A 26,733-nucleotide genomic window follows, 5' to 3' on the forward strand; every position below is an offset into this window, starting at 1 on the left:
AATGTTGTGTACAGTGGAAAGGCTGCTGTAGTCCTGTCGCATAATGAAGCTGATAGGCACTCACCAGAACGATCAGCGTGTGACATGAAAGTTCTGCGAGAGTGATTCAAAAGCATACAGAGCAGTTCATCAACACACAATAATCTGCTTGGCCAGCGAATCTGTGAACCTCTCTCAGAAGCAGTTTACAACAAGCAGTGCTGTTTAACATTTAATTCTCATTTGTTGAAAAACTATCTATGGGTGTGCATTATTTTTCAGTCAGTGCACACCTATGACTTAGATATTGGTCAGTCGACTGCATTACAGTTCCGTATCACTATGCCAACTTTATTTGTTGAAATTAAATAAATGTGTTATTTCAGTTAAAGTATAAATGTGTGGTAGCCAAATACATACATTATAAAATTATTCTAATCATTTAAAAGAGAAGAAAATCAATACAGTAAATGTACACTGATTGCCGCCTTGTTCAGGTTTGTTTTAGTTTAATTCCTAATAATATAACACAAAACATATACATAAATACTGAAGAAAAACATTATAATATAATTATTGATGGGCCAACTTGTTCGCATTGTTCCCATCACTGCAAACGCGTAGATCAAAAGCAACGGGCGAATAGAGCTACAGTCATTCTCTCTTCTTCACTTGCGCTCTCTCTCGCTCCACTTTGTGGCATTGCTGAATTTCCCCTTGAGTGTTCAATATTTTCTAATAATTCAACCGCCTATCTTCATTTATTCCTTGTATATTAGATAATTATTCTATTGTTCCTCATTGTTCTTCATACTGTAATATTAATGCTGTACTTATTTTCAAAATGGTCTAAAGGACAAAAGGAAATCTCCAAAAGATAAAAAGAAAAGACGAGCCCAGATCTGGTCCAGCCTTAACTATGAGCTCCTTAAATCAATCACCCCATGGATTGGTAACGTGCTCCTGCCTGTGGAAGCAAAGAAGCTTTGTGAAGGTACAGACCATGGCTTCATTTATCACAAACCTGATCATTTTTAGTTATGAGGAGAACCTGAAACTATAAATAATGGCTGTTTAAAGGCATTTTAAGCGAATCTGTGTGTTGATTTTTGAAATGTGTTAGTCAAACAAACTGAGCGTAGTTAACTTCTCCCCCTCCCCCCATCCGTGCTTTCATGAACGCGCCCAAACCCAACCCCCAAATCCTTCTTGGCGTTTATTGGCTGGAACACTTTGTTTTGTTTCGTGGTGTAGGTTTGGCCACTGTGTTTATATTGAAGTTTGTAGAGCCTGGGCTTTTTTACAGAGATCGCATTTTTTTTACAGTTTGATCAGCGGACAGGCAGCAAGCAGATAGTGAGGAGATGTTTGCTGTATATAACAAAAAATGTTTTATGGTCTAAAATGCATGAATTCGCTTAGAGCGCCTTTAAATTCTGTGATAAGTTATTTTGTTTTTATATTATAAAGAATTAGTCTTTCTTAATGTCAAAAGAGAAACACCACTTGTTTTATTTTCTACTGCACAGAAAGAAAGGGTCACTGCATATTAGGCGAAGAATCAATGTTTTTCATTGCTATGACCTTTCAATTTTATGCTTGGGTTTTTTTCCAGTTCGGTTAAGCGCATAATTCACAGAAATTTCATAATTCTTGTGAGAATCAGTTTATACTTTTGTCAATTTATTATATATATAATTTTACAGCTGATATTGTTGGAACAAAAGCAGCAGAGATCCCTCTCCTGAAGACCCCAGTGTTTTCATTTTTCATCAAAGTAAATCTAAACCTTTTGTTGTCATTTTTTGGCTCCTTGTAATTGTGATTGTTCATGTTGAGTTTTATATGGCTGTGTTGTCTTTTAACAGACTCTCCACATTGATGCAGAGGCTCGCAAGAATGTCATTAAAGTTCGGCAAAAAAGAAAACTGAGGGTATTTTTTTGAAAAATAGTGTTTTAAGCACAGATGTATTTTATAATCGAGCATTGTAAAATCACCTCCATGTTAATCTAAGTTTTTGTTACAGTTTTTTTTTTTGCCATAGCAAGTGGAAGGATCAAATGTTGTAAATAACTTTATTGTCTTAAACATGATTATTTTGTTGGGCTAAAAATATACTTTAAACTAGACCACAGACAGATCATATTTAATGATTAGTGTCGACAAACAAGTTTGACATAAATAGAAAGTTGTTGCTCCATGCCTGGTTATAACAGTATAATGTTAGGGTTATGAATATGATGTTTTACTTTTGTAATGATAAAAGCATTTATCCATAAATTGTCCTTTTCAACAGCAGTCTACTTCTGTATCTCAATCAACAGTCCCTCAAGTTGGAAAACCAAGTGAACCATTAATATCTAATCCTGATCTTCCCTCTGATACTTTGAGCTTTGATACAAACTTATTATTTTTCGATCATCAATCTGAAGTAAATGGCTGGATGAATGGAAACGGTGGAATTTCACTGCCACATCTAGAGATCACTTTGCCTTACCTCCCACCATCTGCTGCCAGTGTCACAAAACTGACTTCATTGCTCAAGGCTAAACAATCTCTGCTTACAGCAGCAGCACATATCTTACCGCACGACTACCAGAATGGCAATGTAGAGAAAGAACAAGAAGAGGCCATTCACAAACTGGTTGCAGAAAGATTTGCCACAAATCCAGCATACCTGCGGTTAAAAGCTCGATTCTTGTCATGCTTTACCTTACCTGCCCTTTTAGCCACCATAAACCCATACAAGAATTGGGAATTGCCCGATTCACCTCTATGCAACGACGATCCAGTTATGGACACGCATTTGGGATAAAATAATGAGGCACCAGCTGCAGTAAGGTAATCCTTAACGGGATAGTTCCTCTTAAAATGAAAATTCTGTCATAATTTACTCATCCTCATGTTGTTCTAAACCTGTATGAATTTCTTTTTTCTGATGAACACAAAAGAAGATATTTTGAGAGCTGATGGTAAACACACAGCTGATTGTAACCATTGACTTCAATAGTAGGAAAAATATTTTGGAAGTATTTTGATAAATGATGAAGAAAATATTTTGATAAATGGTGGTAAGCACACAGTTGACAATACCCATTCAATTTCATCATATTTTTTAATTTTTACTATGGCACTCAATGGACACTATCTGCTGTGTGTTTGCCATCATTTCTCAAGATATCTTAATTGTCTGAAAATACCCTAATCCAATCAAAACACACTGTGCAAGGTGAAAATTACTAATTTAATATTTTTGTTTAACCCCCAGGGGTTCCAAAAACGCGGGGACACGTTTTGACGTGTTTTCTCCTTATCATAGCAGAATCAACTTAAAATACTCCATCATTAATAATCAAACACTTACATGTTTGACATCATTTGAAACTCTGAAGGGTCCTCTTTAATTAGTGTACATTCACAATAACAAGAGATCTTTGTGTTTTTGTCAAATAAAGAAAATAAACAGGGTGCGCATTCAGACATTTCTGTCTCCGCCAGCTGTCTCTTAAAACACGTTACAAAAATCAGTTGAAACTCCGCGAATACTCGTCACACAAACATAATACACATATCCAAAGAAAGCCTGAAATGTCTACTTTTAAACAAGCTAATTATAATCAAAAACAAATATTTCCTGTTTATATAATCTGCATTGAAGTAAAGAGAGTACCGTTTTTCCTGGCTGAGCTCATTATCTCTAATTCGGTCACGCCCACACGCTGTTGACATGGTAATGAAGAGACGAGCAGTTCCAACAATAATAAACAAAGCGTAAAGTTTTATCAGATTTAAAGACTTTACCGCATGTTTGGATTATAAACTTTATACACACACGTGAGGAATATCTTCATTTATGTCTGGACATTGAGGAAGAGAAGCGTTTATCTTTAACGTTACCTAAGAAGAAGAACGATGGAAGATGCAATGGAGAAGGATATATTCCTGAAGAAACTGTAAGTCATTTGTCTTCATTTATATTTGCTATCATGTAATATGTTATGGCTTGTGCAGTTCAGCCTACATAAGCAACCTTAGCAGACTGCACGCTTCGGATTTAAAAACTTTCACATTGTTTACAAACGAGGGCGCATGATTTCACGTAATGGCGGATTTCATTGATACATGCTGTACAGTGTTAGACAGAGTTATTCACTTTCGTATCCTTCATGGCAACTTTGAGTAATACTGCACTGGGGGATCTGCTGTAATATGATATTGTTTACATGCAACGCATTCCATACATTGCACTTTACACGCGACACCATTTTATTATGAGCTCCGCGTTGTTTACACGGAGACGCGAGCTTGCGCACATTCATTTGCGATGTGTTTTTAAAGTTCATACTCGCTTACAGAAACGCGTTTAAAACAGAAGCTAGACGATAACCCTCCAGTCACATTAGCTACAAGCGACAGAGACAGAGCGACAGGCTCCCATTCATTTTCAATGGAAGTGGCCGTTTGCCAGCGACGAGCTCGCCGTTGCGCGAGCATGGCGGTGCCAAAATAGACAATCAGGCTATTTTATGCAAATGCTGAGCGATGCGACAAAGCGACTGCCAATCGGAGTGAATGAGCAGCGTGACGTAGGTCTGTGGTCGAGTCTGAGAAAATAATTCAAGATGGCGGAAAATGCGTATTTATGTATATATCTGATAAGTTTGGCATTTTATCTCATATATTTTGTTACTTTTATCGAGAAATAAATACTTTTAAATCCAAAAACACAGTTCTTGTAACTTAACAATACCTCTAAAGTGACTTTTGATACCGCTTTAAAAAACTAGCCAAGGAACGCCCATCAAGCGAGTGCGTGTAGCTCGGTGTCGTTCACTTTTGTAGCTAATGTGACTGTAGGGTAAGGGGATGGGCATCTGAAAACAGTCATCTGAAAACAGCTTTTTATATAACTAATCATGGCGGATGTTTATCTGAGATACTAATTTAGTTTATGATAGTTTATCTGAATGTAGTGCTATCATTTACCCATCAGTTATGTATGTAAGGGTATTTCTGTGGATAATTTATGCTGACAGCTGTTCATAACTCTCTTACAGGTCTGCATCCCTCTCATCAGTACAAAACTATGAAGTGGAAAAACATATTCACACTCTTTGGACATAAAGTTATATGGTAACATGAGCCACATGAAGTTTACAGCTCTGTTGTTTATCAGTTTCTTATACAAGTTAAGTTTTTGAATAGGGTTCGTTTCCAAATAAATTGAAAATGTCCTACTGACCTTCATTTCTATTTTGATTATATTGTTAACTTCTTAATAAACCTCAAACAAACATGTACATTTGTCCTCACATTCTTTACTGTAGTTCCCTCCTGCCTCATTATGCAGCTCATTATGCGAGCCTTTGTTTGCTAGCTGTCAATCAATCCTTCTCGCATACGGCCACTCTAAACAAAAAGTGTCTTACAATTTCTAAATCAGTATATTGGTTTATGTGAATGAGTAGGCAGGATGGTTTTTCACATCATTTTAAAGAAAAAACTCTAGACTACTAGATTCTGTTTAGGGAAGTCTTGTTAAAACATGTTTAGTATGGGTTTTGTGAACTTATATCAGTGACTTAAAATTTTTGCTTTTTTAAAAACCATGCATAAACTTTTCTCTCTGAAAAATACAAACATGTACATACATGTAGCTCATATAATATTTTAGCCCAGTTTGTGCTGAACACAGTGGTATGAGACACTTGCCATTATTATGTTTTAAAGCAACTGATCACCACATCCTCCTGTCGACCGTCATAGCTATGGGTGTCTCTGACACAGCACTTCTATGGTTCAAGTCGTACCTCTCAGGTAGGTAATTTAGGGTATACTGGAGAGGTGATGTCTCCGAACCCCAGCGTCTCGATACCGGGGTGCATCAAGGCTCCGTGATTGGACCACTGCTCTTTTCGATATACATGACATCCCTGGGTTCTGTCATTCGAAAACATGGCTTTTCCTACCACTGCTATGCAGATGACACTCAACTTTACGTCATTCCACCCTGATGACCCTACGGTTTCTGCCCACATCTCACTCTGTATGAAGGATCACCATGTCCAGCCTAACCTTGCGAAGACAAAACTGCTTGTCACCGTTTATAAAGCGACTTCATAAACTCTCTTCCCCGGAGAGTCGTCAGTTTTTATCCATTCATGATTGATTCTTTTAATTCGATGGCAGGACTTCTGATGCCACAGTGTTACATTGTCCCATATTTATAATAATAGTAGTGCTGAATCTTGTTATCCAATATATCTGATTAAGATGACTAAATTATAGGGTCATTTGCATTATTCTGTGAACTATTTCTTGAAACATTAGAAATGCACTTTCATTAAAATGACTACATGCAACTCCATGTAACGTATTTTGTACATTTATACCACGGTCTGTTGAATGCTTTATTATGATTGGTTGAGAAATGTCCCAAGGGTGTTGAATATTTTCCTGTTAAACGCACATCAAATGTCAAAAATAACCACCTGTGGTAATTGTGGTATAAGAGGAATAATTAACTCAAATAATCTATTCAAATAATTATTATTTTCAAATAATTCAATGGCTGGTGGTCAAATATTCCTTAACTAAAACTTCAGACACCATTTAATTTCAAAGCTTAAACAAAATAATGGATATTTTTTAAGCAGAAAAACAATAACAGCAATTTAAAAAATATATGTTTTGGCTCAGAAGAACAAAGGAATTTTGAGCCCCACAAGGCGGTGTAAATAATGGCGTATTTTCAATATTTTGGTGAACATTAAAAGAAACTTGGCACCGGTTTCACAGTCTAGGACTAAAGGCTTAAGCCTTGTCTAAGACACATGTTTGAGGTGTCTTAATAAAAATAACTTGCACTGCCAGATCTTAAAATTGAATTTGTCTTAAGATACAGTACACACCAGTAAACATCTTTTATAACCAAGTCCTGACTTTAGCTAAGCCTTGTCTGTGAAACCAGGCCTTCGTTTTGTCTTTTGGTTTGTTGGTTTATTTTTTGTGTTCATGTTTTCTTTCTCTTTCAGATGACTGATCTGACTACAAATGAAAACAAAGCTTTGGAAATGCAATTCTCAGGAATTTGTACAAACAGGAAACATCAATAAGGCAGATTACTTTTTAATCCTAAACCAATTACCCTAGCATTAAGACTAAAGTTACATTGTGTAATGCTTTTAACATTTATTTTCCTAGATATCAGAGACCAGTTTTTTGTTAGGGAAATTCAAAATATGTTCTGGCTAATCTGACTGAAGAAAAAATAGGTTATAGTTTTGTACATAAGCACTGTTGAATTGTGATTATAAAATATTTTTTCTGTTATGTTTTTGAATAAAATGTATTGTAGAGTAATAAAAAAAATAAATTTATTTTAAATGATTGCAGTGTTTTTGTATTATATGATCATGATGCTGTTTCCCAGACAGACCTTAATCTTAGTCCCACACTAAATGCATGTTTAAACTGTTTGATTGAAAACATCTCACACTGGCAAATTCATTATAATATCATGGCAATATTTCAATTATAAAGTATATCATTTGTTTACACAAAAAATCATAAACATTAATGTGTTCTTTACTTTTAACAAAAAATATTCTTACACAGCACTTATTTTCTTTATTTTTTTGCTGAAAATCTCATAACTGCAATGTGTCCCGCTATGTCTGAGTGAATTATATGTTGTAATTTAAACAGAGTAAAAATACCTTTGACAGAATAGTCATGTATAATAGAAATTAAGAAATGTCCATAACTGATTTTCTCATCCTTTGTAAGCAAACGACTACAAACGCACACACTCTTAAGTTTGTCACATTGATGAGAACCTTTCTGTTGGCTACCAGTTTAAGAGTTTACTTTTTTTTTTTTTTTTTAGTAAAAATCACAACATTCTTTTGTCACACTATGTACTCAACATTTTTTATTCTTGTTACCGATAAAGGTAGATACATTTTTTAAAAAATAATTCACGTTATTACAGTTTTTCTCGAATGCTAAACTCTATAACCAGGCTTTTGAACTAAAATTTCAAAACCATAACGCCATTTTTCAAGAAGCACAATCATTTTGCTGAACTATAAACACTATTCCCCTACTTTAACACATCAGTCAGATTTGGTGAACTGTTACTTCAAAACTCTGCACACAAATCCCTATATTTCTTAGTGTTTACACCATCTGGTCATATGGAAAGCACCAGCATTCAATACTGTTCACTCAAGTCAGCACAGCTTTGGCACAGCTTCCATACAGATCGACTTATTAGTAGATGAATGCCAGGGGTGGATCATGCAAGAGGATTTTACCCTCACTGTTTGGCTGGAACCAATATAGCCTGTGATGTGGACCAGATTCTCTGGCCTGACCCAGAACAAAGATGGGGTGTTGAGGTGGAATAATATTTAAAAAAAACTTTTACAGTTGTGCTGTGTAGCACATGAATGAAAAAAAAATGTGCCACATTGATTGTATCTTTTTTGGTCATGTGAAAAGGTTTTTGAGGGGGAGAACCACAAGCAACTTACCAGTTTTGGATATATTGTTTTGAATTTATTGCACCAGTGTGTAATACTATGTTGTAGTGTGTGTGTTTTTTAAAAGCTTGTGTATGATGTCTGAGGGAAAAGTTTGGTATTTCAGTAAGAGTGAATGGTTTTGAGTGTAGAGCTTAATTTTGACCTAAAAATAAGTTGTTTGGAGAATAGAGTGAGATGTTATGGAATTGTTTACTATTTTGAGAATATGAGGCATAGTTTCAAGAAATGTGTTTAAGCAACTGAGAAAACTGTAATGTCTAAATATGTATGATAAATGGTAGCTTAGCGTAAATTCTACCAGGAAACTCTAATGCCACGTCATTCATTTCACAAGGCACAATCAATCACCCCTGATACTGAGAGTTTATAAGCCTTGCACTCACCTGTCTTTGCGTTTGCAGATACTTATGCCAGCATTTACAACCCACCCTCCCTACCACCATCACCATCATAGTGTCAAAGGTTATAAAGCATTTCTAGAAAGCTTGAAACTAGACTATCCAGATTTTTTTTTGCAAAAACACCGGCAAAGAGCCAGCTCGGATCTTCTCTGTTCTTATTGCTGAATTTTACTATAAATCAATTTGGTCTTGTATAGAAATGTATTAGTAATTGCAATAACTCTTTCAAACTATAATATTAAAGTAAAAGTTAGGACGTATTTCCACATACCATGTCTTTGGATGTAAACGTTTGTTGAACTAGCTATGAGGAAGTCAACACAAAATATGGAAACCAGAATGTGTGTTTGTGTGTGTGTGTGTGTGTGTGTGTGTGTGTGTGTGTGTGTGTGTGTGTGTGTGTGTGTTTGCGCGTGTGTGTGTTTGCGCGTGTGTTTGCGTGTTTGTGTGCGCACGTGCGCGTTCACGTGTGAGAGTAATTGAGAGAGGCAGAGAGACGAGCAAAAAGAAAACAAATAATGTTTGCACAATCATATCATTGTGTAGGCTAGTTGACAATAACAGTGCAAACAATTCAAAAAGGAGTTAAATAGGAGAGGAGAGTGCTGCGAGTATGACAGGAGGATGGCTGGAACAATCGCATGCCCCGGGGTTTCCCATTGACAAATGATCAGCGTTTATGAAGATTTCTGATTGGCCCTAAAACAACGTGTAACAACACCATATTTGGAGAGATGGTGACGTTTCAGGGGATCCCTGGGAAATGCTCGGAGGTGATGAGAGGATTTGAGAAAAGCAATGTTCATTTCCAGCGAATTTAGTAAAACTGTACCTTTCCCGGGGATGTAGAGGCGGCTTCCGACATCCTATTTAAGGCCCTGAGGCACATTCAAGGCATTATTCAAGAAGATAAAATTAGAATTCCTTAGAAAAATTCAATCCTTTCAAAATGATCAAAAAGGAAAGGAAACTGAAATAGGATTCCTCTGGTGGTAACATAGTCCCGATCCCTGGGCCAATTGGGTCGTCAGCTAAGCTCCCACTTTCAGGAGGCACAGCAGACAGAAATATTTGGGAAATTACAGAAATACAATGGCATACAGGAGAAATAAAAGTTAGAGCAAAACTTACCTAAGAATCCTAACCAGGTTTACATAACTATGCCCACAAATGTTTTCACATATTGTCAATTCAATGTACAGTGTGCAAAATACATAGGAGAAACTAAAAATGCAATGGAATGTAGACTAAAACAACATCTCTACTATATGAGAAAAAGAAAAGGTAACAAAACCACAGTCCTGTATGGACATTTTAAACAGCATTCAATTGATCATTTGCGTATAACGGGCCTTGAACACAATGTCACATGGTCACAGAGTCAGAGACAAGCAGCTGAGAGAAAGTGGATAAAGGTTCTTAAAACCATTCATCCAGGTGGCCTTATACAGTGTTTTAAGTGGCCCAAAAGAGGTGCCGGTACTCTATTATTATTATTATTATTATTATTATTATTATTATTGCTGACATTATATTCAGCAGTCAACAGACCACCTTGTAAAAAATAATAAATCATTTTATAAGTTTGTGGATTTGCTTGAGCTAGAAATAGCTACTGAACATAAATAAAATGTGCAAAAGGATAAAAGCACCCTTAGAAAGAGTAAATGTTCAACATGGTTAAATGCTAAAACTAGTTGTTCAGATAGAAAGAGCTTGAAAAGAAACTTTAAAATGTCACCAAGAACATGTCTATGGGTTCAAGAATAGGGTTAGGGTTAGAGTATATGAGTAATAGTCTCTGGTCTCGGTGGGATGAAGTGTGCATTGTGAAGGGCACTCTGAAAAGTGACAGTGTAGCCAAAGGATTAAAATAAACCTCTGATTTAAACAGATGTGCAAATGAGCGTTCCAGAACGATAAAAGCACGTTCTGCGCGCACAGAGAGCAGGTGGTACGCTCAAGAGCTATATATTTGGAAGTGCCGGTACTCACGGGCGCCGTTAGGGGGGGTTCAGAGTATGCCAGGCATATGGGCCCATGAGTACGCTAGGGGGCCCCACCCTCATCACTTTTCCATTTTTTTATTGTACACGTTTAATTAACACTGTAATAAAATGTAAAGTAAATTAATATAAAACTACTGTGAATGACTTTGTGTTAAGTAAAATTGAGACACTTTTAGCATGACCTAGTAGATGCAATTACATATTTGGCAGTTCTGGTGGTTTTTAATTTGATTGTGCAGGTATGGATATGGATATAGGCAACATTTTGGTTTGGGATCGGTTTGTTGGGTTTGCTATGCAAAGTAAAATATTAGGAAATAAAGGAAATATTAGCACAGCGACTGCTGACAACTATTGCATTTCTGAGACGGACAATAACTTTATAGGCGTAGTTAAAAATATTATTTTCTAAATAAACATGAAATAGGAGAATTGTCTAAGCCATAGTTGAGTTAAATTTTAAATTACTAAGAGCTGGTTTTAATGTGTCAGCGCACCATTTTCAAAGTGAAAGTGATTCATTTTTATTGAGGTTTGCAACGGAGGTTTTGCCCAATATAGTAAACTTAGTGCAGCTATTATAAGCGCTATGTCAGATTGTTTTTAACATGTATCCTAATAGAGAATGTCTGTTTTATATTTATGTTTGAGAATTTTTGTGTTTAATATAAATATTGTTGTAATGTTGTTAATGTTTTGTTTTAATTTAATTCGATTTTAAACCGCATATATTGGGCGTTGTAATGAATTGAAGCCTAATATAACGATACAAATGGAGTGGGCCTTAAGAGATAATTTTCGAGTTTAAATTAAGTTTTGTTTGCTTTAAAAGTTTGCTTCAAATGAATTTCGTTTAATATAATTTGTCTCTTAATTTTAATCAATGTTTTGTTGATAAGTGTTGTGAATATTAAAGAAAAACAACATTAAAAAGAACACTGTGCATCATTACGTTACAAATATAAACTACTGCAATATACTACCAAATGCCAAAACATGCAGTATTATCTTTGTATTGATATAGTTGTTGTTGTATGTGCAAAATCATATTATGGAGTATATCACTTTAATCGCTTTTCAAAAAACAGCCTTCAGTGCACAGAAATTAAATTTGCATGCCCATCAGCAGCACATTTGATTGCGGTATGATTTTGACTTTTAAAAATCAACGTCATATTTAAAACTTTAGCCGATTGTGCTTTTTGCAATTTCTTTGTCACTGGCGAAGGGCGTGTGCGGGCGAAGCGCACACTCTTAAAGATTAACGTAATATTAATTTTAATTTTGCCAGCCACGCATTTTTGTCATGAGCGGAGGGCGGAACACATACCACACGCACAGAGAACAGCGATATAAAGAGAATATAAGTTATTTGGTGTTTTTCTGACGAATACAGTCAGTTCGTAATAACATTTTTAAATGGACTATAAGATCATCATCAATATGAACTCTGAAGAATGAACTATTATAGGCTAAACACAATTGTACAGATTTCGCTTCTAAAACCGCGCAGAAAACTCGACTGTCGCGACTTTCAAAGCGCCTTCCATAGATTTCCATAGATTCAGAAATGCATCTCCATGCATTATTCTTCTTTTAGTGATCTATTTAAAATCAGTCACGTAAATGTTTTCTGCTTTTCCAGATTAAAATGGTAGGTTATTCGTTTTTCGAATAAATCTTTTTTTGCTTCATGCGTTTATTTTTAGTTGCAAATGCGACCTGTAAAATTTAATAAACGCACTCAACTGAGTAATTTTATATAGCTACACATTATGGTATGAAAGTCATACAATCATCTAAAGGAAAGGGCCCAAAATTCTGTCTTGCATACCCCCCTTGAAACTGTTCATTGCGCCCCTGCCGGCCAGCGTGTTCCAGCCCACTTTAAGCACTTAAAGCAAGTCTTTAGAAAAGTTTTGTTATAATAAGTCAAGTGTGTTTTTTATGAGTTAAGTGTGTGTTTTTGAAGCAATGTAAAATGTGGTTTGTAACTTACCTTTTATTTTTTTGGAATTCACTATCAAATCCCTAACTCTAACATCCGCATCCAGGAGAGAGGGTATTTAATCTTTTAAAAGTATAGAGGAGCACCGTCGGAAAGATGGCGCCACCTGTGGGCAAGCCTCTGTTAAAACATTAAGACCAGTTAGAGAGAGAGAGGAGAATTTCAAAATAAAAGTAGGTCTTAGCAAATTATTAATTGTTTTATAAAATACAAAGCAGTATACATGAATTAACCAATTAATGTACAATTTTACAAGTGTAGTTTGATTTATGTTTTATTTGTTTATTTATTTACAAATGTATTAAGGCATAAAGCTTTGATAAGTAGAAAAGGGCAACTGACACACATGCGGCAGGAAAACTTATGTGTGTATTTGTTGTGGATTTAGTTAAGCACTCTGTAACGTCCATACCGCCGCGCCACCAGAGGGAGCCCTCGCCGGAGTACTGACATTGCGCCGCCCTCTGCTTCTCTGCTCATTTCCTGTTTTGCCCTACTTAAGTCATAAGCTAGCTTTGGTTAGTGATGGGCAGAGCGAGGCTTCGTGAAACACTGAAACAGTTGAACCAATTGTGTTGAGGCTTCGAAACATCGATCGAAACCGCCTCCACAGTGACACCTAGGGGTCATTTGAACATATTGCCATAGAGCGGTCTTGACAAGGTTTTAGACGAGCGCTGATGAATTGTATCCCACATGTTGTTTGATTGACACACAAGTGATCAGGTGGGTTAGGGTTGGGTTAGACGGCCGTAGCTCGGGCGCCTTAGATCCGAGACCTTAGCCGTTTGGGTCGGTAGCTCCACGGGAGGGGACCTTTCGAACGAGCCAACCCGCTTCTCTCGCACCCTAAGCCCGGCCGAGATACGGAGTACCACCGCCGCACCTTTAGACGGCCGTAGCTCGGGCGCCTTAGGTCCGAGACCTTAGCCCTTTGGGTCAGTTGCTCCACGGGAGGGGACCTTTCAGTCGAGCCAACCCGCGTCTCTCTAACCCAGGGGTGTCCACTCCTGCTCCTGGAGGGCCGGTGTCTCTGCAGAGTTTTATTCCAACCCTAATCAAACACACCTGATCCAGCTAATCAAGGTCTTACTAGGCAGACTAGATAATTTGAGGCAGGTGTGTTGAGGGAAGTTTTAGCTAAACTCTGCAGGACACAGGCCCTCCAGGACCGAGTTTGGACACCCCTGCTCTAACCCTTTCCCCGGCCGAGATACGGAGTACCACCGCCGCACCTTTAGACGGCCGTAGCTCCGGCGCCTTAAGTCCGAAACCTTAGCCCTTTGGGTCGGTTGCTCCACGGGAGGGGACCTTTCGAACGAGCCAACCCGCTTCTCTGTAACCCTTTCCCCGGCCGAGATACAAAGTACCACCGCCGCACATTTAGACGGCCGTAGCTCGGGCGCCTTAAGTCCGAGACCTTAGCCCTTTGGGTCGCTTGCTCCACCGGAGGAGACCTTTCCAACGAGCCAACCCGCGTCTCTCTAACCCAAAGCCCGGCCGAGATACGGAGTACCACCGCCGCACCTTTAGACGGCCGTAGCTCGGGCGCCTTAAGACCGAGACCTTAGCCCTTTGGGTCCCTCATCCTCCAGGAGGGTCCCTTTCCAACGACCCCACCCCCGTCTCCGTACCCCCTCCCCCGGCCGAGATACGACCCCGGGAACATCGCCCCTTCTACCCGACCACCGTGCACCCGAGGCCGGCCTCGGACCCCGCGACGGACACCCTGGAGCTCGTACCCGGCGCACCGTTCGGTCCCTGCCATCCCACTCTTAAGCACTCCCCCACCGGACTAAGCCCCATCCTCCCGGCCCTTCTGGAGAACCAAACAGTTGGTCAACCCCAAAATTTCTCCAACCGTTGGTCAACCCGAAAGATTTTCCAGCAGTTGGTCAACCCCAATCGACTTAGGTTTTGGAGCGTTCGCGTTTCCAGCAGTTGGTCAACTTCAATCGACTTAGGTTTTGGAGTGTTCGCGTTTCCAGCAGTTGGTCAACCTCAATCGACTTAGGTTTTGGAGCGTTCGCGTTTCCAGCAGTTGGTCAACTTCAATCGACTTAGGTTTTGGAGCGTTCGAGTTTCCAGCAGTTGGTCAACCTCAATCGACTTAGGTTTTGGAGTGTTCGCGTTTCCAGCAGTTGGTCAACCTCAATCGACTTAGGTTTTGGAGCGTTCGCGTTTCCAGCAGTTGGTCAACCTCAATCGACTTAGGCTCTGGAGCTTTCGCCTCTCCAGCAGTTGGTCAACCCCAACGACTTAGGCTCTTGAGCTTTCACTTCTCCAGCAGTTGGTCAACCCCATCGACTTAGGTTCTGGGGCGTTCGCTTCTCCTGCCATAGACTTAGGTTCTAGAGCTTTCGCCTCTCAGACAGTTGGTCAACCCCAATCGACTTAGGCTCTGGAGCTTTCACTTCTCCAGCAGTTGGTCAACCCCATCGACTTAGGTTCTGGAGCTTTCGCTTCTCCGACAGTTGGTCAACCCCGATCGACTTAGCTATATACCTGATGGCACCTGTTCGCCCTACCGTCCCCCGCGAAGGGGGAACCCGGCGGGTCCGCGGCCGGGAGGGTGCGCCTCGGTCGGCCCGGGGGACCGGAGATACTTCCGGTCGAAAATCCGAATTTCGTTACCGCGCCGCTCCGGCGCCTCGGGCCCGGGTCCTTCGACCTTCGGGTCGGTCGGTCCGCCGGAGGGGCCCTTTCGAACGAGCCCACCCGCGAGTATCTGGCCCTTTCCGCAGCGGAGATACGGGGTGCCGTCTCCGGATTTTCCCACGGCCGCTGCTCGGGCGCCTTAAGTCCCAGGACGTCGCCCTCGGGGTCGGTCGCTCTACCCGAGGGGACCTTTCGAACGAGCCCGCCCTCGACCCTCCGACCCTTTCCGCGGCCGAGATACGGCGGATCGAAAAAAAAAAAACGCTGGTCCGGAGTTCGCGCGCCCGTAGCGTCCGCTGCGTTCGTCCGCCGGAGGCGCGGCCGGTCTCGTTCGAAAGGTCTTTCCCGGGGCTTTTCGGCGACGCCGGCCCCGAGTCCGTGCGACCCCGGGGACCGGAGATACTTCCGGTCGAATTTCGGAAAACTTCGAACGGCCGTATCTCGGGCGCCTCGGGCCCGGGGCCTTCGATCTTCGGGTCGGTCGGTCCGCCGGAGGGGCCCTTTCGAACGAGCCCACCCGCGAGTATCTGGCCCCTTCCGCGGCGGAGATACGGGGGGCCGTCTCCGGATTTTCCCACTGCCGCTGCTCGGGCGCCTTAAGTCCGAGGACATCGCCCTCGGGGTCGGTCGCTCTACCCGAGGGGACCTTTCGAACGAGCCCGCCCTCGACCCTCCGACCCTTTCCGCGGCCGAGATACGGCGGTTCGAAAAAAAAAACGCTCGTCCGGAGTTCGCGCGCCCGTAGCGTCCGCTGCGTTCGTCCGCCGGAGGCGCGGCCGGTCTCGTTCGAAAGATCTCTCTCGGGGCTTTCCGGGGACGCCGGCCTCGGGTCCGTGCGACCCCGGGGGCCGGAGATACGGACTTCCACCGCTGCACCTTTAAACGGCCGTAGCTCGGGCGCCTTAAGACCGAGACCTTAGCCCTTTGGGTCCCTCATCCTCCAGGAGGGGCCCTTTCCAACGACCCCACCCCCGTCTCCGTACCCCCTCCCCCGGCCGAGATAAGACCCCGGGAACATCGCCCCGTCTACCCGACCACCGTGCACCCAAGGCCGGCCTCGGACCCCGCGACGGACACCCTGGAGCTCGTACCCGGCGCACCGTTCGGTCCCTGCCATCCCACTCTTAAGCACTCCCCCACTGGACTAAGCCCCATCCTCCCGGCCCTTCTGGAGAACCAAACAGTTGGTCAACCCCAAAATTTCTCTAACCGTTGGTCAACCCGAAAGATTTTCCAGCAGTTGGTCAACCCCAATCGACTTAGGTTTTGGAGCGTTCGAGTTTCCAGCAGTTGGTCAACCTCAATCGACTTAGGCTCTGGAGCTTTGGCCTCTCCAGCAGTTGGTCAACCCCAACGACTTAGGCTCTTGAGCTTTCACTTCTCCAGCAGTTGGTCAACCCCATCGACTTAGGTTCTGGGGCGTTCGCTTCTCCTGCCATAGACTTAGGTTCTAGAGCTTTCGCCTCTCCGACAGTTGGTCAACCCCAATCGACTTAGGCTCTGGAGCTTTCACTTCTCCAGCAGTTGGTCAACCCCATCGACTTAGGTTCTGGGGCGTTTGCTTCTCCTGCCATCGACTTAGGTTCTGGAGCTTTCGCCTCTCCGACAGTTGGTCAACCCCGATCGACTTAGCTATATACCTGATGGCACCTGTTCGCCCTACCGTCCCCCGCGAAGGGGGAACCCGCCGGGTCCGCGGCCGGGAGGGTGCGCCTCGGTCGGCCCGGGGGACCGGAGATACTTCCGGTCGAAAATCCGAATTTCGTTACAGCGCCGCTCCGGCGCCTCGGGCCCGGGTCCTTCGAACTTCGGGTCGGTCGGTCCGCCGGAGGGGCCCTTTCGAACGAGCCCGTGTCCGTGCGACCCCGGGGACCGGAGATACTTCCTGTCGAATTTCGGAAAACTTCGGACGGCCGTATCTCGGGCGCCTCGGGCCCAGGGCCTTCGACCTTCGGGTCGATTGGTCCGCCGGAGGGGCCCTTTCGAACGAGCCCACCCGCGAATATCTTGCCCTTTCCGCGGCGGAGATACGGGGGGCCGTCGCCGGATTTTCCCACGGCCGCTGCTCGGGCGCCTTAAGTCCCAGGACGTCGCCCTCGGGGTCGGTCGCTCTACCCGAGGGGACCTTTCGAACGAGCCCGCCTTCGACCCTCCGACCCTTTCCGCGGCCGAGATACGGCGGTTCGAAAAAATAAAAACGCTCGTCCGGAGTTTGCTCGCCCGTAGCGTCCGCTGCGTTTGTCCGCCGGAGGCGTGACCGGTCTCGTTCGAAAGGTCTTTCCCGGGGCTTTTTGGCGACGCCGGCCCCGAGTCCGTGCGACCCCGGGGACCGGAGATACTTCCGGTCGAATTTCGGAAAACTTCGAACGGCCGTATCTCGGGCGCCTCGGGCCCGGGGCCTTCGATCTTCGGGTCGACTGGTCCGCCGGAGGGGCCCTTTCGAAGGAGCCCACCCTCGAGTATCTGGCCCTTTCCGCGGCGGAGATACGCGGGGGCCGTCTCCGGATTTTCCCACGGCCGCTGCTCGGGCGCCTTAAGTTCGAAGACGTCGCCCTCGGGGTCGGTCGCTCTACCCGAGGGGACCTTTCGAACGAGCTCGCCCTCGACCCTCCGACCCCTTCCGCGGCCGAGATACGGCGGATAAAAAAAAAAAACGCTCGTCCGGAGTTTGCTCACCCGTAGCGTCCGCTGCGTTCGTCCGCCGGAGGCGTGACCGGTCTCGTTCGAAAGGTCTTTCCCGGGGCTTTCCGGCGACTCCGGCCCCGAGTCCGTGCGACCCCGTGGACCGGAGATACTTCCGGTCGAATATCCGAATTTCGTTACCGCGCCGCTCCGGCGCCTCGGGCCCGGGGCCTTCGACCTTCGGGTCGGTCGGTCCGCCGGAGGGGCCCTTTCGAACGAGTCCACCCGCGAGTATCTGGCCCCTTCCGCGGCGGAGATACGGCGCACCGTTCGGTCCCTGCCATCCCACTCTTAAGCACTCCCCCACTGGACTAAGCCCCATCCTCCCGGCCCTTCTGGAGAACCAAACAGTTGGTCAACCCCAAAATTTCTCCAACCGTTGGTCAACCCGAAAGATTTTCCAGCAGTTGGTCAACCCCAATCGACTTAGGTTTTGGAGCGTTCGAGTTTCCAGCAGTTGGTCAACCTCAATCGACTTAGGCTCTGGAGCTTTGGCCTCTCCAGCAGTTGGTCAACCCCAACGACTTAGGCTCTTGAGCTTTCACTTCTCCAGCAGTTGGTCAACCCCATCGACTTAGGTTCTGGGGCGTTTGCTTCTCCTGCCATCGCCTTAGGTTCTGGAGCTTTCGCCTCTCCGACAGTTGGTCAACCCCGATCGACTTAGCTATATACCTGATGGCACCTGTTCGCCCTACCGTCCCCCGCGAAGGGGGAACCCGCCGGGTCCGCGGCCGGGAGGGTGCGCCTCGGTCGGCCCGGGGGACCGGAGATACTTCCGGTCGAAAATCCGAATTTCGTTACAGCGCCGCTCCGGCGCCTCGGGCCCGGGTCCTTCGAACTTCGGGTCGGTCGGTCCGCCGGAGGGGCCCTTTCGAACGAGCCCGTGTCCGTGCGACCCCGGGGACCGGAGATACTTCCGGTCGAATTTCGGAAAACTTCGGACGGCCGTATCTCGGGCGCCTCGGGCCCAGGGCCTTCGACCTTCGGGTCGATTGGTCCGCCGGAGGGGCCCTTTCGAACGAGCCCACCCGCGAATATCTTGCCCTTTCCGCGGCGGAGATACGGGGGGCCGTTTCCGGATTTTCCCACGGCCGCTGCTCGGGCGCCTTAAGTCCCAGGACGTCGCCCTCGGGGTCGGTCGCTCTACCCGAGGGGACCTTTCGAACGAGCCCGCCTTCGACCCTCCGACCCTTTCCGCGGCCGAGATACGGCGGTTCGAAAAAATAAAAACGCTCGTCCGGAGTTTGCTCGCCCGTAGCGTCCGCTGCGTTCGTCCGCCGGAGGCGTGACCGGTCTCGTTCGAAAGGTCTTTCCCGGGGCTTTTCGGCGACGCCGGCCCCGAGTCCGTGCGACCCCGGGGACCGGAGATACTTCCGGTCGAATTTCGGAAAACTTCGAACGGCCGTATCTCGGGCGCCTCGGGCCCGGGGCCTTCGATCTTCGGGTCGGTCGGTCCGCCGGAGGGGCCCTTTCGAACGAGCCCACCCGCGAGTATCTGGCCCCTTCCGCGGCGGAGATACGGGGGGCCGTCTCCGGATTTTCCCACTGCCGCTGCTCGGGCGCCTTAAGTCCGAGGACGTCGCCCTCGGGGTCGGTCGCTCTACCCGAGGGGACCTTTCGAACGAGCCCGCCCTCGACCCTCCGACCCTTTCCGCGGCCGAGATACGGCGGTTCGAAAAAAAAAACGCTCGTCTGGAGTTCGCGCGCCCGTAGCGTCCGCTGCGTTCGTCCGCCGGAGGCGTGACCGGTCTCGTTCGTAAGGTCTTTCTCGGGGCTTTCCGGCGACGCCGGCCCCGAGTCCGTGCGACCCCGTGGACCGGAGATACTTCCGGTCGAATATCCGAATTTCGTTCCCGCGCCGCTCCGGCGCCTCGGGCCCGGGGCCTTCGACCTTCGGGTCGGTCGGTCCGCCGGAGGGGCCCTTTCGAACGAGCCCACCCTCGAGTATCTGGCCCTTTCCGCGGCGGAGATACGGGGGGGCCGTCTCCGGATTTTCCCACGGCCGCTGCTCGGGCGCCTTAAGTCCGAAGACGTCGCCCTCGGGGTCGGTCGCTCTACCCGAGGGGACCTTTCGAACGAGCCCGCCCTCGACCCTCCGACCCTTTCCGCGGCCGAGATACGGCGGATCGAAAAAAAAAACGCTGGTCCGGAGTTCGCGCACCCGTAGCGTCTGCTGCGTTCGTCCGCCGGAGGCGCGGCCGGTCTCGTTCGAAAGGTCTTTCCCGGGGCTTTCCGGCGACGCCGGCCCCGAGTCCGTGCGACCCCGTGGACCGGAGATACTTCCGGTCGAATATCCGAATTTCGTTACCGCGCCGCTCCGGCGCCTCGGGCCCGGGGCCTTCGACCTTCGGGTCGATTGGTCGGCCGGAGGGGCCCTTTCGATCGAGCCCACCCGCGAGGCTCTGGCCCTTTCCGCGGCGGAGATACGGGGGGCCGTCTCCGGATTTTCCCACGGCCGCTGCTCGGGCGCCTTAAGTCCGAGGACGTCGCCCTCGGGGTCGGTCGCTCTACCCGAGGGGAACTTTCGAACGAGCCCGCCCTCGACCCTCCGACCCTTTCCGCGGCCGAGATACGGCGGTTCGAAAAAAAAACGCTCGTCCGGAGTTTGCTCGCCCGTAGCGTCCGCTGCGTTCGTCCGCCAGAGGCGTGACCGGTCTCGTTCGAAAGGTCTTTCCAGGGGCTTTCCGGCGACGCCGGCCACGAGTCCGTGCGACCCCGTGGACCGGAGATACTTCCGGTCGAATATCCGAATTTCGTTCCCGCGCCGCTCCGGCGCCTCGGGCCCGGGGCCTTCGACCTTCGGGTCGATTGGTCCGCCGGAGGAGCCCTTTCGAACGAGCCCACCCGCGAGTATCTGGCCCTTTCCCCGGCGGAGATACGGGGGGCCGTCTCCGGATTTTCCCACGGCCGCTGCTCGGGCGCCTTAAGTCCGAGGACGTCGCCCTCGGGGTCGGTCGCTCTACCCGAGGGGACCTTTCGAACGAGCCCGCCCTCGACCCTCCGACCCTTTCCGCGGCAGAGATACGGCGGATCGAAAAAAAAAACGCTGGTCCGGAGTTCGCGCGCCCGTAGCGTCCGCTGCGTTCGTCCGCCGGAGGCGCGGCCGGTCTCGTTCGAAAGGTCTTTCCCGGGGCTTTTCGGCGACGCCGGCCCCGAGTCCGTGCAACCCCGGGGACCGGAGATACTTCCGGTCGAATTTCGGTAAACTTCGAACGGCCGTATCTCGGGCGCCTCGGGCCCGGGGCCTTCGAACTTCGGGTCGGTCGGTCCGCCGGAGGGGCGCTTTCGAACGAGCCCACCCGCGAGTATCTGGCCCCTTCCGCGGCGGAGATACGGGGGGCCGTCTCCGGATTTTCCCACTGCCGCTGCTCGGGCGCCTTAAGTCCGAGGCCGTCGCCCTCGGGGTCGGTCGCTCTACCCGAGGGGACCTTTCGAACGAGCCCGCCCTCGACCCTCCGACCCTTTCCGCGGCCGAGATACGGCGGTTTGAAAAAAAAAAAACGCTCGTCCGGAGTTCGCGCGCCCGTAGCGTCCGCTGCGTTCGTCCGCCGGAGGCGCGGCCGGTCTCGTTAGAAAGGTCTCTCTCGGGGCTTTCCGGGGACGCCAGCCTCGGGTCCGTGCGACCCCGGGGGCCGGAGATACGGACTTCCACCGCTGCACCTTTGAACGGACGTAGCTCGGGCGCCTTAAGACCGAGACCTTAGCCCTTTGGGTCCCTCATCCTCCAGGAGAGGCCCTTTCCAACGACCCAACCCCCGTCTCCGTACCCCTTTCCCCGGCCGAGATACGACCCCGGGAACATCGCCCCGTCAACCCGACCACCGTGCACCCGAGGCCGGCTTTGGACCCCGCGACGGACACCCTGGAGCTCGTACCCGGCGCACCGTTCGGTCCCTGCCATCCCACTCTTAAGCACTCCCCCACCGGACTAAGCCCCATCCTCCCGGTCCTTCTGGAGAACCAAACAGTTGGTCAACCCCAAAATTTCTCCAACCGTTGGTCAACCCGAAAGATTTTCCAGCAGTTGGTCAACCCCAATCGACTTAGGTTTTGGAGCGTTCGCATTTCCAGCAGTTGGTCAACCTCAATCGACTTAGGTTTTGGAGTGTTCGCGTTTCCAGCAGTTGGTCAACCTCAATCGACTTAGGTTTTGGAGCGTTCGCGTTTCCAGCAGTTGGTCAACCTCAATCGACTTAGGCTCTGGAGCTTTCGCCTCTCCAGCAGTTGGTCAACCCCAACGACTTAGGCTCTTGAGCTTTCACTTCTCCAGCAGTTGGTCAACCCCATCGACTTAGGTTCTGGGGCGTTCGCTTCTCCTGCCATAGACTTAGGTTCTAGAGATTTCGCCTCTCCGACAGTTGGTCAACCCCAATCGACTTAGGCTCTGGAGCTTTCACTTCTCCGGCAGTTGGTCAACCCCATCGACTTAGGTTCTGGAGCTTTCGCCTCTCCGACAGTTGGTCAACCCGATCGACTTAGCTATATACCTGATGGCACCTGTTCGCCCTACCGTCCCCCGCGAAGGGGGAACCCGCCGGGTCCGCGGCCGGGAGGGTGCGCCTCGGTCGGCCCGGGGGACCGGAGATACTTCCGGTCGAAAATCCGAATTTCGTTACCGCGCCGCTCCGGCGCCTCGGGCACGGGTCCTTCGACCTTCGGGTCAGTCGGTCCGCCGGAGGGGCCCTTTCGAACGAGCCCACCCGCGAGTATCTGGCCCTTTCCGCAGCGGAGATACGGGGTGCCGTCTCCGGATTTTCCCACGGCCGCTGCTCGGGCGCCTTAAGTCCCAGGACGTCGCCCTCGGGGTCGGTCGCTCTACCCGAGGGGACCTTTTGAACGAGCCCGCCCTCGACCCTCCGACCCTTTCCGCGGCCGAGATACGGCGGTTCAAAAAAAAAAACGCTCGTCCGGAGTTTGCTCGCCCGTAGCGTTCGCTGCGTTCGTCCGCCGGAGGCGTGACCGGTCTCGTTCGAAAGGTCTTTCCCGGGGCTTTCCGGCGACGCCGGCCGCGAGTCCGTGCGACCCCGTGGACCGGAGATACTTCCGGTCGAATATCCGAATTTCCTTACCGCGCCGCTCCGGCGCCTCGGGCCCGGGGCCTTCGACCTTCGGGTCGATTGGTCCGCCGGAGGGGCCCTTTCGAACGAGCCCACCCGCGAGTATCTGGCCCTTTCCGCGGCGGAGATACGGGGGGCCGTCTCCGGATTTTCCCACGGCCGCTGCTCGTGCGCCTTAAGTCCGAGGACGTCGCTCTCGGGGTCGGTCGCTCTACCCGAGGGTATGGCGAGTGATTGCTGCCAATTCAAAGCCTAACCTGGAGAAGGATAAGGAGCAGCCTAACCTTCCGTCGCCGCCAGTCCGTGTGGAGTTTTGAATGGATTTGATAGGGACTGCAGACGGAAGACCGGCGGTGACGTCACGGCGAGTGCATGGAAGAATCGTTTACCGGCGGCGACGTCACGACGGCGTATGTTCGAAATTTACATAAAAATTACGTGTACTTAGTACGTCTGAACTATGTACGTCGCCGTACAACACGTCTGATACATACGTCGCCACTAAGCACGTCTTATACCCACGTCGCCACTAAGCACGTCTGATACCCACGTCGTCTCTAAGCACGTGTGATACATACGTCGTCTCTAAGCACGTGTGACACATACGTCATCTCCAAATAACTACTTGTGTTTGTAACGAGTTTTTAACAAGATCTGATTGAACTTCATTTCCAACAACAAGGGGACACTTAATAGAAATGTGAACAATAATCGTGGGGTGAGTCACCTACTGAATTTAATTTCTTTAACTTTTCTGTGCGGTTCAGAACTGGTTTGAAAGTTGGCAGATTTGCTAATATAGTAGTTAAAGCCACTATTAGCTTCTGGTAGCTTTTTGTGTGACCACAACTGTGTTGATCCTTTATTCTAGAGGAACATGAATGTATAAGTTTAACAGATATGTTGTCTTTATTATTAAAGTTAATTTTAATAATATTTTTTGTTTTTATTTATATAGCCTGATCAAAGTAATTTAACTGTGGCAGTTACATTGTTCTACTGACTACTGTAGTAAATGTAGTTTGTAATCATTCAATGTGTGTATGTACTAGTACTCTTTGACCCAGTTTACCATCACAAGAAGTTTGTTTCATTCTTACTCAACAGTGATTTATTGTTTTCTCTGTTTATTAATTCAGTGAAGTGGAGGTATGTAACAGACGGTTTACTAGTTCACCTGCCCATTTATTCTTGATAATTACACTGTGTTCCAAATTATTATGTAGATGCCATTTTTGTTTATTTTCCCAATACAGTCAGTAAGTTTACAAATTCTAATTTTCACTCAACGCTTATATGACAGTGTGGATGTTATTCTATTTAAATGAAATAAATATGTCAAAGTATACTTTAATACTTAGAAAAATATGCAAAATATGCTGTTACAAATTATTATGCACTTTAAACATACTGATAATGATATAATCGATTTAAATGATCCAAAAACATATATCTGTCAAATGTGCTGCATGGACACAAAACAAACATTGTCCAAAAAAAACACAATGTAAAATAAATATTGTATTTACACAAGTTACATAATAATATATGGACATATCTTTGACATGACTTTAACTCTCCCATTCATTAAACTTGTAAGTATACAAGTATAGGTTTTGTCTTTATTCCACTTGAAGACGCTAGTATTGCATCCCTAAGTTGATGTTTTTAATTGATTCATTGTTGATGAAAGTTTATGCTTTGTAACTTTTGTTCTGTCCACCTCACAGATCTTTCATATAATGATGCACCACAGGCTCTTAAATAGGACTCTGGTCAGCGGATGATGGTGGTAATACCTTGATTTCTTTCTTATTTCTTATTTTATGCCCATATTAATTAAAATAGTCAGTGATGGTTTTTGCAGCATGGGATGGTGTATTATCCTCCATGAAAGTAAATTTATTTCAAAAGACATTATGCCCTTTATATCATATTGTGAAAAAAAACATATACAAAAACCTTTATATATTCAAATCTGTCTGTACTGTGAATCACTCATAAATCTTATAATAGTTCAATAATTTCTGTTTAGGTCCACCGGATATAAATTGTTACAGGAATTAATTACTTAATACATTTTTAAGTGAACTTACTGACTGTATTGGAAAAATAAACAAAAATGGCATGTTCATAATAATTTGGAACACGGTGTAATGGTAAATTAACTGGGCTTTCTGTCCTCGAAGGGAGTTGTGAACCTAAGGCCAAGGATTGAGGCCAAACTTCAACACCCCAACCTTCAAAGAGCTTGAACATGAGGCTGTGGCTTAAGGGAAACTTCAACCCCCCCCCCAGACTGGTGTTTTAAGTGTTAGAAAGGTAGATTGGTCTAATTTTAATACAAATAATAAGACTGATTAGCCCTAACTAATTGCTAGTTAGTCATATTCATTCTTAAGACAAAGTCAAAACAACTATGTTTATGCAACTGGCCACATGACTAAATGATTAGGCTCCTCCAGAACCTTTTGAACTTCATATAGACAAACAATTGAGAAAAGAGGGGAAAAATCTTAACATTCAGATGTTTGAGTATTTAAAGTTCATTTGAAGACATATGTCAACGACATTATTTATTTAAATGATACTAAGTTATTCAAGTATGTTCAGACAATATACATTAACAGCCACATTAACTTAAAATAACAGTAATAAAGTGCTTGTCATGCATGTTCGGGTGGCTACAGTATGTGTTCCTAATGGTTTACTGTTGTGAGTAAAGGTTTTGGCATGTTGAAACCTATGGGACGGTTTCCCGGACAGGGATTAGATTAGTCCTAGACTAAAATAAATGTAAGAGCTGTCCAAACTGAAAACAACTTGCACTGACATATCTGTAAATCTGTCAGTGCCCTTTGTTTTGCCTCAAAATGCACACCAGTAATGTTTTTAGTAATGCATGTTTGTTAAAACTAGTTATATTTCCTAATTAATATATTCATCCATTTTTAAATAAGATAAAATTGTATATATAACAATAGATAAATGTGTAAATTTCACCTTATATAACTTTATACCTTCACGCCACATTATCTATTAATATTTATGTATTATCTACTTTACTTTTTTGACTATTTATTCCCAGGCAATATAATATTTGTTACATTCTGTGCAAATATATACAATATATCTGCAGGGTGAATCGAATGTGTAAGTTAACATAAATTAAACATGTTTACACTGAGTTTACAAGTTTAAGAACTTTTATGAATAGTGAGATTTAGATTATTTGTATAATTGTATATATTTATTTTGTTGTATACCCCAAGACCTGAGCAATTATGATTTATGAAATAAAATAATACATATTTCCCCATTTTATTTGTTTAATGTTATTGTTTTAGTAGGTAGACTGAGTAACCTAAGCATAAAATATTTTTGAGAA

At 45.9% G+C, this 26,733-nt stretch overlaps 1 protein-coding gene across 5 annotated transcripts in view; it reads left to right on the top strand.

The window, feature by feature from the left end:
- Window positions 1-7,371, top strand: part of LOC129431799 (snRNA-activating protein complex subunit 4) — a 53,331-nt gene extending 45,960 nt beyond the window's left edge. For 3 of the 5 annotated variants that reach the window (XM_055189872.2, XM_055189869.2, XM_073870048.1), the window contains 5 exons: window positions 835-973; window positions 1,686-1,756; window positions 1,848-1,913; window positions 2,278-2,822; window positions 7,016-7,371. In XM_055189872.2, the coding sequence (XP_055045847.2) occupies window positions 835-973; window positions 1,686-1,756; window positions 1,848-1,913; window positions 2,278-2,796 (795 nt within the window). In that variant the 3' untranslated portion in view covers window positions 2,797-2,822; window positions 7,016-7,371. The remainder of the gene's footprint in view (window positions 1-834; window positions 974-1,685; window positions 1,757-1,847; window positions 1,914-2,277; window positions 2,823-7,015) is intronic. The other 2 variants (XM_055189871.2, XM_055189870.2) reach the window with 2 other exon arrangements.
- Window positions 7,372-26,733: the final 19,362 nt, after the last annotated feature.

This window comes from Misgurnus anguillicaudatus, chromosome 1 (assembly GCF_027580225.2).
Source record: "Misgurnus anguillicaudatus chromosome 1, ASM2758022v2, whole genome shotgun sequence".
Classification (NCBI taxonomy): Eukaryota; Metazoa; Chordata; class Actinopteri; order Cypriniformes; family Cobitidae; genus Misgurnus; species Misgurnus anguillicaudatus.